At 53.9% G+C, this 12,705-nt stretch overlaps 1 protein-coding gene across 1 annotated transcript in view; it reads right to left on the bottom strand.

The window, feature by feature from the left end:
- The window catches only part of LOC119618631 (acetyl-coenzyme A synthetase 2-like, mitochondrial), a 55,631-nt gene extending 51,439 nt beyond the window's left edge, over window positions 1–4,192 (bottom strand). Inside the window, 1 exon segment of the mRNA XM_073008288.1 lies at window positions 3,035–4,192. Coding sequence (XP_072864389.1) covers window positions 3,035–3,365 — 331 coding nt within the window. The 5' untranslated portion in view covers window positions 3,366–4,192.
- Window positions 4,193–12,705: the final 8,513 nt, after the last annotated feature.

The following is a 12,705-nucleotide window of genomic DNA, read 5'->3' as shown; positions in this document are numbered from 1 at the left end:
TGAGAAGTTAACCTGCCTGCCCAAGGTCACACAGAGGCGGAGCTGGATTCAACACAGGCAGATTGGCTCCACAGTCTCTCCCACCATCCTACCCTCCAAAGTCACCTGATAACAGTCCAATTCTTCACCAGGCAGTGGAGAACTGCTCTATGCAACAAGTGGGAGGGAAGCAAGCTTTGCCAGTAGTGGGGGAAGAGGGGAGGAGGGAAGAATCGGGCTTGGTCTTACAGACAGGGGAGACAGAACAGTTGATAAGAATAGTGAGGCCAATTCAGGCAGGCGAGAGGAACATGTAAACCCTGAAGGAGATGGAAAAACAACACAACTGCCAGGGAGAAAATTAAAACACAGGTACAACCGATATTTGCCAACGTGGTCCCTAGGCTGAGTCCAGTATACAGATGTGCTAAGCACCCTAACCAGGGTGTGTGGGCGTGTGTGTGCGAATCCAGTCCAATATTTACAAATCAAGAGATTTCACATGAAAGTGATGGACTTCTGGCTTCTGAATAATCAGCAGGAGATCATCCCTCCATAGAGAGTCCCATACACCGCTGCCTGCCTGTCACCTCCAGTGACTCTGGGCAGCTATGACAAGCCTGGGAATGCCCAGCTGAGGATCGACATTGTCTGCACCCGCCATCCCCCCCAGGAGCTGGTCACAAATGCAAACCGTCAGTCCCACCCAGACCTGCTGAGTCCCAGCCAGCCTCATAAGAAGCCCCAGGAGATGTGAACCCACTCTCACATCTGAAAAGCTCTGCCTGACACACTTGCTCCACTCCAAATTTGACCCCGGAGCCCCCCAGAAGAGCGGCCTGCCCAGGCGTAGATGAGAAAATGCCTCTGAATGGCACAGTGACCTGCCCAAGGCCCCAGCCAGGACGAAGCAGGAAGGGCTGGAACCACGCTGGACACTTCGCCTTGGCATTCATCTCATTGCTTCACCTGCTCCCACAGCAGCCAGGGCACCAGGACACTTCTCTCAGAGAGAGTGACTGCCCGACTTCAAACAGGCCCTCACAACCTCCCAGCCCAGCATGACATCCTGTACCATTTTATACCAAGCAGGAAGGCAGAGCTGAGGAAGGTGGAGAGGGGCAGGCCAGCCCCAGGATGGACAGCACCCAGGTGCGGCTGGGTGGCCCGTGAGATAAGCCACGTGTCCCTGTCTTTCCAGGACTGACAGGTGGCCTGAGTCCAACAGATCAGAACGGAGCCCCAAACACAGTGTCCCCAGGTGCCTCACCACATGCAGAAGGTGCTCAAAAAGTGGCCACCAAGGCCCCAGTGACCTGCCTCTCCCTGCTGGCCAGGCCACGTCTGGTGAGCTCCCCTGCCCTGGGGACTTTGCTGTGGCTTCTCCCTGCCTGGGGCGCTGTGCCCTCCTCACACCCACACTGCAGGTCTCAGCCCGACGCGCTCACTCTCCGGAGCACCTCACTGTCCAGGACCCTGTGCATCCCCCAACTCTTCCAGATGCTCGCTGCCTGCTGCACTCCCGAGGGCACCGGTCGAGTGTCCTGCTGGGGTCTGGGTTCAGGTAGCCTAGTCCAGAGCACAGAGCCGAGAAACAGACCACTCGCGTCCTCGAGCCAAAGGGTCCTACTGGGGAGTAACTGGCGACAGGTGGTCTCCTCACACCCAAGGGAGGGAGCAGACCTCTTCTTGTCTTTGTAGCTTCATCCCTCAAGTAGAAGACGCTCTCTTTTTTGGCCCAAATCAGAGCTTCTCAACCTTGAGTGGCATCAGAAATCCCCAGAGGGTGTGTTAGCTGGAGCTGGTGTGCCCCGCCCCCGCTCTGGGCATCTGCATTTCTAACAAGATCCTAGTGATGCAACCGCTGCTGGTCCTGGGACCCGACTGACGATGCATGCACATGAACCTGCATGCACGTCCACTTTCTACGCAGATGCCAGATTTCCAGTGGTTTTCCTTTTCCTCTGGGACAGGGGTGATTACACATACTTGCCGGCCTCGTGAGCCACTGGCTGGCAGCCTGGAGTCATCACTAAAAACTCAGGGTCCAAAGTCCAGCCCCTGTCCAGCCACTCACTAACCACAGACAATGCACATATCATTTAATCCAAGCCCATTTCCTAATCCTTGGAGTGGGTATAATGATCCTTGGTCTGGGTGGGACTGGAAGGATTAGGTGCCAGGCCCACCCTGCACTTGGCACCCACCCTGCGTGGCCAGCCCTGCCTGCAGTTCAGGGCTTCCCCCTGGCTGCCCAGTCAGCGCCTTAGGTGGGGGCGAGGGTGCGGTGTACGACCCCCAGCCCCAAATCTTAGCAGAGCAGCAGAGGCCTCTGCTCAGCAAGTTTCAGACCACTGACCACCGGGAACCTCAGACCCCGCGCGTCCAAAGCAGGCCTTGGGTCGCTGGGGTGCAGTTCTCTGAGGCCGAGAACAAGAACGGGGAGGCCGCTGTTACTTCCTTCCCGCCCACAGGCCCCAGGCCCGCAGCGAGGAAATAACTGGTTCCAGCTGCCACGCCGGGTTTCCTCCTCCCCAGGTCGCCCGCCACAGCTCTGTTTGTTTATGTGGGCAGGGCTTGTCCTCAGGCTGATCCCCGGGCACCGCAGCCCCCAGTGACAACCGCCACTGCTTTGTTTTTCCGTCCACCCCGGTATAGCAACGGGAAAGTCCCAACACCAGGGCGCTCGGGTGTAGCCCGCGGCTCCCCGCCGGCTCTGGCTCCGCGGCGCTATGCACCCGGTAACGCAACTCTGGAGTCAGCAGAGCGAGGAGCCGCGCCGAGCAAGGCCAGCAGAGGGGCGTCCCAAGCGGCCACCGGGTCCCCGCGGGCACCGGCCCGAGCTGGGCACGTGGATCTGGGGCCGGATGGGATGAGGGACAGGGTGACGTGGAGCCACTGCTTAGAGCTGGCGGGGCGGACGGAATACTGGAGGAGGGGCCCCTGCAGGGGTGCGATCCGCGCAGCCCGGGGACGGCTGCCGCAGGCGAGAGGCTCCGAGTTCCCTCTGGACGCAAGAGTTGGGGGCGTCCTGGGTCTCCCGAAGCCCACTCACCAGAGACGTTTAACTGGCCTCCCAGGAACCAGCCGATCTTGCCAGTGCTGAAGTCGCAGTCCCAGACGGTGTGGTAGGGGGTGTCCCACACTAGAGTGTCCCGCGCCAGAGGCCCCCAGAAGGCGGCCGGCTCCCGGGCTGCCTGTGCACTCAGCGCGGGGTACGAGCCGAGCTGTCAGGCTGCGGCAACTGCGGGGGCGCTGCCCCAGGGTCCCGAGGCCGCCCTGAGCGGCGCGCTCACCCGACACAGCGGCCGCGCGGGCTGCCCGGAGAGCCCTCGCAGGCTGCCCAGCAGCCTCCCGACGCCGCGGCCCAGGCTGCGCGCCGCCATCTAGCCCGACTACCTGAGTTCTCTGTGCTCCCAGAGTGGGTGCCTCACGCCCGGGGCGCCCCTTGGAGTCTCCGCGGGCCCCGCCCCTGCTCCGCCCTTCGGCCACCATCCATTCCTCCAGGGTCCCTTCCCGGAGCCCGCCCGAGTCCCACCCCTTCTTCTGCTGCCCGGGAGAGCGGGGGACACTTAGGAAGAGGGGAGCAGCGTGGGGAAGGGGTGCAGAGGGGCGCGGGGCGGAGCCCAGGCTCCCAGGCCCTGGCCCAGGCGCTGTGCTTCCGCGGGTCTGCATTTCCCCTCGACGTTCCTCGCGTCGGCCTGTTTTGGTTTCAGTTTGCGCGCTCTCCTGCAAGCCCCGACCTCTTCTTCGAGCTGCCAGAGGCACGTGCGGCCCAGGGCGAGGGGGCCCTCTGGGATGGGAAGGAGGCGGGAGGGAGCCGGCACCAACGTTAAGAGGGCTGGTGCACCCAAGCGCACTGTTGGGTCCCAAGACGATAGGTCGGTCAGTTCCGCATCTCAGAGGCTGAAGTAAGGTTTTCATGCTTTTGTGCGCCCCTGAGAGTGAACCCCTCCCCTGGCTTCTCAGCGGAATGCGAAGGAGGTTGGCGGGGAGCCCAGAAGCCGGGAGGCTGCGCAGGCCTGAGTCTGTGGTCTGGGGTCCCATGCTCCAGCCCCCCAGCTGCCGGCCTCCGTCCTGGCGGGGGTCACGTTCTGCTGGGGGTCGGTGGTGGGTGATATGGGGCGATGAGGACTTTATCCAGTTGCTCCAGCGTCTGTGGCCTGAGTTCAAATTCTGTGACCTTGAGCAAGTTCCTTAACTTGTCTGTGCCTCGTTTTCCTTTTGGGGAAAACGGAAGTAATGCCTCCCTGGGGGGCGGGGACGGCGGGGGTGGGGAGCTGCAGTAAGGAATACATCAGACAATGTCTGTCAAACGTCTACCCTTGCGTGGCCCCATAGTAAGCTCAGTAGTGGGGGTGATGTTTTTGCAGCTGTGGAGCCAGGAAGGACAGAAGGAAACGTATAAAACTGGTCTCCACCAAGTTCTTAAATATTTCGACATCCAAGAAGTAAATTCATAACAAAGGAGTAAACACAGGGGAAGAGAGGTTTTGGAAAACTGGTTTCTTGAGTTCTTTCTGATGTTAAAGTTTCTTTCCCTTGAGCTGTAGGGCTTGCAGAGGGGAGGAGCCTGCCATTAGAGGAGCCTCTGCGTGGGCCAGCCACCAGCCCCTGCTGGGGAATGCTGCTGTCTGCCAGAGAAGACAGGAGTGTACCTAAGGGCTGGAGAATCAGGGACATCTACTAGCATAACACATGCCCTGCACAGTGCTCGCACTTGACCTGCATTTTCTCCTTTGTTTATTTATTTATGATACTTTTTTAGAGATAGGGTCTGTAGCCCAGGCTGGAGTGCAGTGGTTCCCATCATAGCTCACTACAGCCTGGAACTCCTGAGCTCAAGCGATCCTCCTGACTCAGCCTCCTGAGTTTCTGGAACTACAAACGTGTGCCACGACACCCGGCTAGTCTACTTAATTTAAAACTTATCTAGTGCTGTCCACCCCCACCGACTGTCAAACTCCAGGTGGAACAAATGAGGAAACTGAACCCAAACAAATAAAATGGCTTACTAAAGAGCATTCGACTGGCTAAGGGAAGAGCAAGACTAATACCCAGTGCCCCCAGTGGGGAGCTCTTTGGCCTAAGTTCCCATTTGAATAGAATATTAAAGACACCCAGTATAGGGCACTGAGAGGCAGAGGTCGGTGAGTAGTAAAATTGTAAATTGAGAAAGCTCTTAACTGTAGCAAGTGGTCACATAGATGGCTACCAACTCTTCCTTCCCATACCCGCACGTGATGGCACGCTGCTCTGTCCAGAGGAGGACCCTGGCTGGTTGTATTGCTTTGGCCAGTACAACCTGGTGGGAGGGATGCTCTGACAGTTCCACGTGGAGGCCCTGAGAGACCCTGCAGCCCCAGCTTGTCCTCCCATGGAACCCAGCTGCGAACTGTGAGGAAGCAGGGCTGGCCTTCCAGAGGAAGGGACCGAGGGAGAGGATGAAGCTGCCGCATTCACAGCCAGGACCAAATCCCAGACAGGAACAAGGCCAATGTGGAGGCTCCCGCCCCAGCCAAGGCAGCCTCACGAGTCACCCCAGATAACGACCGGGATACAAAGGAACCTCCCAGTCCACTTACAGAATTGTAGAAGGAATACATTGTTGTTTTAAGCCACTAAACTTTGGGGTGGTTTGTAACTCAGTAGTAGGTAACTGATACAATAATTGAAGCTGAAAAATGCATGGTTCTTTCACTCACTTACTTCTGCCTCTCAGTGCCCTGTACTGGGTACCTTTCCTCTCTCTGCCCTCCAAGTGTTGAAGTGCCCAGGCGCTCAGCCCTCAAATCCCCCTTTCTCCCCTGCCCCCTAGGAAACAGCAACCAGCTCTCTAATCTCTGACTTTCATATTGACACCTCCCGCCTGGACCTTTCCTCCACATCTCAGTCCTGTATTCAAATGTCTCATTCACATCTGAAACATACCAAGTCCTGGGATTCTTCCCCGCAACACAGATCTTCTGTGTCAGTGAATGGAAATGGCATTTTCCTGCTCATTGGGCTGATACCCTTTTCATCCTAGATTCCTCCCCCTCACACTCCACGTGCAGACTGTCAGCAAAACCTGTGGCTCACCTTCAGAACACCTGCACCACTAACCTCTTCCCCCTTCACCATCCTCTCCTGCCACCATCCCAACCACACCCATCTCTTTTTAGGATTATTCGGTAGGCTTCAAATTGCTTTCACCCTTGCCCCTGACAGCCTAACCAGCAGCAGTGCAATTCCTTTTAAACAAAAGTCAGAGGAACTTGCTCTGGAGCTTAGAGCAATCCAAGGGCTCCCCAGTCTCCTTAAAACAAAGGCCACCATTAGAGAAATGCAAATCAAAACCACAATGAGATACCATCTCACACCAGTTAGAATGGCAATCATTAAAAAGTCAGGAAACAACAGGTGCTGGAGAGGATGTGGAGAAATAGGAAAACTTTTACACTGTTGGTGGGATTGTAAACTAGTTCAACCATTATGGAAAACAGTATGGCGATTCCTCAAGGATGTAGAGCTAGATGTACCATATGACCCAGCCATCCCATTACTGGGTATATACCCAAAGGATTATAAATCATGCTGCTATAAAGACGCATGCACACGTATGTTTATTGCAGCACTATTCACAATAGCAAAGACTTGGAATCAACCCAAATGTCCATCAGTGACAGATTGGATTAAGAAAATGTGGCACATATACACCATGGAATACTATGCAGCCATAAAAAAGGATGAGTTTGTGTCCTTTGTAGGGACATGGATGCAGCTGGAAACCATCATTCTTAGCAAACTATCACAAGAACAGAAAACCAAACACCGCATGTTCTCACTCATAGGTGGGAACTGAACAATGAGATCACTTGGACTCGGGAAGGGGAACATCACACACTGGGGCCTATCATGGGGAGGGGGGAGGGGGGAGGGATTGCACTAGGAGTTATACCTGATGTAAATGACGAGTTGATGGGTGCTGACGAGTTGATGGGTGCAGCACACCAACATGGCACAAGTATACATATGTAACAAACCTGCACGTTATGCACATGTACCCTAGAACTTAAAGTATTATAATAATAAATAAATAAATAAATAAATAAAACAAAGGCCACATCATTCCCTGGCCCACCGGCCATAGCCTTACTACTCAATGTGTGGTCCATGGGCCAGCAGCATCACTTGGACACTTTGCAGAAATGCAGAACGCCAGGCTCCATCTCAGACCTGCTGCCTCAGAATCTGCATCTTAAGCCCCCAGGGGAGCTGCATGTGCATTCAAGTTAGAGAAGCGCTGCCCTCCCTGAGCCAGCGTCCCCTCTTCCTCTGCTCTCCCTCACTCACTGGGGCTCCAGCACATTGGCCTCCTCCTGTCCTTCCCATCACCAGGCAGGCTTCCGCCTCATGACCGCCACACGCTGTCCCTTCTGCCTGGAATGCTCCACCCAGATGTCCACAGAGACTCACCCTCACCTCCTTCAGGTGCCTTCAAACATCCATTCCATCGAAGAGCCCTTCCTTCCCTGTCACCTACATAAAGTTATACCTCTGCCCTCATTCCCTAGTCTCAACCCCTGACTTGGTTTTTCTCCATGGCTCTTACTTATTAGCTCTGTGTTTATCTTCCCAGTCCTCCTACCAGGAGGGAGCTCTGTGAGAGAACAGACACCAGCTACGCTGCTTGTGACTGGGCCCAACACCGACAGCCACCCCGTGGAGAGTGCATGGCGATGGCTCCTTCTTCCCACTACCTTCATTTCTAAGGTCTTCTACAAGTGCAATGAAAAAAAGTACATAGAACTAACTCTGTTTTAAAATAAATACTACCTCATTCTTTCTGGTTGGATAAGAAGAAGTGATCATTTCAGAACCAAACATGTCAGAACCAACCAGGTGGTGCAGAACTGCACTTCTTGCTGCCCGAGTTACCTAGAGGTGACCTTGAGACCTTCCTTCTGAGTGTCACAGCCCAGGCCAAGGTCGTCCCCATTGCTTCCCTCCTGGCAGCCAGTCATCAACTCTCGCAGAACAAGCACAAGGTTGAACTCCACCCCACTGCACCCGCTCCTGGCCCTGCATCCCGGAGGGCCCTCAGAGGTGTTGAGAGGGCAGCAGGCTATAAGGGCAGTGCCGGTCACATATTCTCCCCAAGAAGCCCGTGGCCTCAACTTCAGGAGAGCTCACCTTGGAACACCGGATGCTGTCAGGCAGGGGCTGCAGACACACGAAGGGCTTGGGAGGTAGGGTCTTGGGAATCCGGGCTTCGCTTCTGTCTCGGAACTGATGTTTAGGCCAGAAATGCCAGCACAGCTGTGACTACTGACCCTACGACCCGCAGCAGTGAATGCTCTTGCCCTCACTGTACATGTGTGAAAATGAGCAGGAGGACAGAAGCTCACCCGAAACCACCAGCTAGCAGGTAGCAGAGCCATAGCCTCCAGAGCATCTTAACTTAACAGCTTTAGGGGTAGAGCCCACCAACACCACCTTCGCCATTTACCTTCATAGCTCCTGCCATGCCTATTACTCCAGAGTTGCAGTGCTCGGGTGCTCGAGAAACAGTCTTGGCTGATAACAGATCCCCACACACTCCCTGTGCACTCTGTGGTCTCCAAAGAGCTGGTAAAGCCCTCCCTTCCTCTTCTTTCCTCCATCTCTCCCTCTTCCTGTTCTCTTCATTTGTCTCTGTGACCCCACACACACACCTCTTTCCAATGACACTCAGAAGAAACTGTGAACTTCTCCCACGTGCACCACCAAGAGCTGAGGGCTGTCAGCTGGACAAGGATGGTCCGGTTATGGTCCCTGCAAGCAAGCAGGTCACAATTCAAATTGGGGAGGGACAGACACTGTTCAAATAGCTGAAATGCAGAGTAAAACCAAAACACAGAATTTAGAAGAGCGTGACAGAGCTCAGAGCAAGTACAGGACCCACATGCTGGGAGTCTGGCATTGGCTTTGTCACCAGTACACTGAGTTCTTTCTCAACTCTGCATCAGCTACAAAGAAAGATCACCAGATTGGGGAAAAGGGCGAGCAGGTTTTATTCCCAGCCAGGCATGGAGAAGGAGAGAGCACTTGCTCTAGAGACAGCTTCTTCCAGAGCAGTGGGAAGCTGGGGAATGTTACAGGGTTAGATGTGGGGCAGGGGCTATGTAAGCTTGTGTGGGGAGGAACTTCAGACACACAGGTGCGGATCATGAATATGCTCTTCATACGACACGTGTGCAGAAAGTGGCAGCGATTCTCTTCTGTGAGTGGGGACTTTAGCATTATAATGACATGCCAATGATCTAAAGGTGGCAGGGGCCACCGGTTCTGGTTTGCTCTGGTTTTGTGCAGGCCTTATCTTCCTCTGGTAATTGGTGAAGCGTCCTGAAGTTCCCAGGCCACCCAAAGTTCTTTTAAGCAAGCTTACCTATACATAAGGGGATTAGAAAAAAAATTGCATAAGAAAAAATAAGGAGCTTTCTCAGCTATATCTCCAGGGCTGCCCTGGTAGCAGCTTCACAAGGTGACAGGGCTCCCTTCCCTTTGGGCTCATGTTTCTCAATGTGCCCACGAATTCCGGGTGATGATGAGGTATGTGGAGTCTGCGCATACATTTGCTTCAGCAGGGGCTAGAGGATCCCATATGGCTGCAACACACCATAACCTCATGCACTGTGGCACTGTGCACCAAGCCCTGCAGATGTGCAGTGCGCCCCGACCCTGCGGGGTCAACCCAACAACACACAGTGAAGTACGGGACAAGAGAGTGTGGCCACAAGCACAAAAAGAGCTGGGAAGTGAGAGCACAATCCAGCAACTGTCTAGCATCCTTCCTGGGGCTGCAGGATGCCCGACCAGGCAGCTATGCTCTGTGACACTCTGAGGGTGGTGCAGGAGGCAGAACAGTTGGGCTCTGTGGTGGGGCCAGCTCCTGGTCAGCACGAGCAACATGGTAACTCAGTTCCAGCAGCAACAAATCCTGGTAACTCTTAATCACTCACCCCAGCCATCCATGAGCATGCAAGGCTGGGGACATCATCCATCCACCCATAGAAAGGACTTCCCCACAAGACCCCTTGCAGCCCTCAGTGGTCAAGGAAGATACCATGAGAATCTTACACCTGGGAGAACCAGTCCCCTAACTGCCAGGCCTGCAGGGCCAAGAGGGGCACCGCAAGACTCCCTACATGCCAACGTCCCCTTCCCCGTTCCCAAGCTGCCTCTCCTGGGGGTCCCCCACTGCCATAGCTTTACTGCCTGCTCTCGCTCAAGACCAGGTGTCACTTTTAGTGCTACTTGAGAGCCGTAAGTCTCTGAGATCACAGGGACATCTTGGGGTCACTCCAAGGGCAAAGCTCTGAGAACTTTGAGCTGTGGCCACCATCCTGCCTCCTGTGTGGATCAAAAATGGCTTCCTCCTTCATGGACCCCCTGAGTGTACAGATAGCACTAGACAGGGAGCCAAGAGAAAGGCCTAGATCCCCTCCTGGCTTCTACCCTCTGTTCTGCCTCCAACCTGCCACGTGGCAAGGCCCCTGACATCTCTAGGCCTCAGTTTTCTCATCTGCAAAATGAACCAATGATATCCAAATTCTGAATCCTTGAGCTCTAAAATTCCAAGAGGTGTATGAGTCCCATTAAGGACATGCCAGACTTCATAGCCAGAGTTTCTTCTCCTTTCCTAAAATCACAGCCTCTGTCAGTGTGGGACCCTCCACAGATTTACCTAAGGACCACCAGACTCTGGCTCTGGAGAACTTCTGCCCTCCTTCCTTCTGTTCAATGTCTTCTTTGGCTCACAACTGTCCCACCCTCATCGAGGGGGAGCTGTCACTCTGGGCCAGGGACAACTGCTGTTTCTTACACTACTTTAGGGCTGGAGCAGAGACATAGCCACCCAAGCCCATGTCTGAGGGATATAGACAGGAACACCCTTTGTGGTTTTCTTTTCATGTTGGTTCAACTAGAATTAACTTTATCTTGGACGTAAGTGTAAGCAGGCATTGACATTTTGGTAGATTTCCAATAAGCTAGCTTCTGACAATGGCAGCCAGCTCTGCCTGGGAAGGTTTAGATTCTGACTTGCATAAAACTAAAAATTGAGAGGTGAAGCTAGGAAATGTATCCTCAGCTAGAACTCGGCATTTGCTTTAGTTTGAATTTGAGTGACAACTAGAGTGTGGAGCTTAGAGGAGGAGGCTTATGGTCCAGAGGACAAAGGGATAGTCCCAAGTTCAACACTGTACTTGGAGAAACAGACTCCCACACCCAGGCAGAGGCACAGCAGCAGCAGGGTTTCCACTGCACCCGGGTTTCCACTGCACCCGAAAGACCAGGGGCTCCCTGCCCTCATGGCTTTGTCCTGTGGTTTCATTGTCCAGCAGAAGCCTGAACCCGTCCCCACACACACACGCAGGGCCAGGGGTCCTGCTGTCTGCTGGTGGCCCATCCTGTCCCCTGAGTGATCTTGGAGCCAGATGCACTACTTGAGCAGTCGCGCAGATATTGCCCGGGTGCTTGTTTTGCAGCAATCACCTGGTTTCTTGACCCCTCCATGATAAGAGGCTACAAGGGGGAGAGGGAAACCAGGGAATAGCCTTTGGCTAGATCTGAGCTGTCGGCCCCTTTGCTCTGTCTTGAGAAGGCAAAGGCCACTAAAACTGCCATCGCATCTCTGTCTACGCCCTCAGGAACTTCTTGGACTTCCCAGCCTCTCAGCTCAAACTCAAGGGTGAAGGTTTATGATGCGGTCACAGCTTTGAGCAGAGGTCACAGGCAGGGGAGGAATTTGTCTGCAAAGGTGCTGATCGCTAGGGCTGGAAATGACTTTCTCAGGGACCAGTTTCTGTGGGTCCCAAAGAGAGATTAAACACGGCCCCAGCCCTGAAAACACCAGCGGGGACCCAAGAGGATGTGTATCTATTGATGAGGAACTAATAGCATTAGTTAAATTTCTCACCGGGCTGAATGTTGAGAAATTGTAAAGCTGGCCAACACTGCCCCCTGGTGCTGTAACTGATGCTGCTTTCCAGCCTGTCGAAGCAATCTGTCAAGTCTTCCACAGGACAAGCCAACCAGAAGAACTCACGCACTCCTTAATATCACATCGCCATCAAAGGAAGCCCAGGAGCATTTCCCTAATAATGAGCTCCCTCAGAATAGCCTTTGTCTCCTTAGTAAATTAAATCAACACAGATTGACTATGGCCAGGGCAGTGTGATAGTCCTGAACTAGGGGAATTCCGGATGAGGACATGAGAAATCTCTTCGCCCTGGCAAAGATACATACTCCATCAAGACGGAGGACGGGGTACGGGAAGTGTATTGATAGATAGATAGATAGATAGATAGATAGATAGATAGATAGATAGATTCCTTTAAAGGTCTAATAAATTGGGAAAACGCAAATCCCTTGGTGGAAGAGAAATTCTGAGGAGGAACCCCTGGCAGGTAGCAGGCAAACAGGTTGGAATTCAAGGCAGAAACTGTAACTGACGGATATAGTCAGGAACACCCTTTGAGGTTTTCTTTTCACATTAGTTTAACTAGAATTAACTTTATCCTGGACTTACTGTGCAAGTAGGCATTGACGTTTTGGTAGATTTCCCGTCCAGTAGCTTCTGACAACGGCAGCCAGACCTGGGAAGTGGCTTGAGAGGGCAGCTGGGAGCACTGGGAAGGTGCTCTGGGGAAACCGTCAGGATTTTGGGCTGGGGAACAGGGGGAAGTAGAAGTAAAGTAAAGC

The sequence above is a fragment of the Chlorocebus sabaeus genome, chromosome 2 (assembly GCF_047675955.1).
Source record: "Chlorocebus sabaeus isolate Y175 chromosome 2, mChlSab1.0.hap1, whole genome shotgun sequence".
NCBI classification, from domain to species: Eukaryota; Metazoa; Chordata; class Mammalia; order Primates; family Cercopithecidae; genus Chlorocebus; species Chlorocebus sabaeus.
This window is presented reverse-complemented; position numbering and strand designations above follow the sequence as displayed.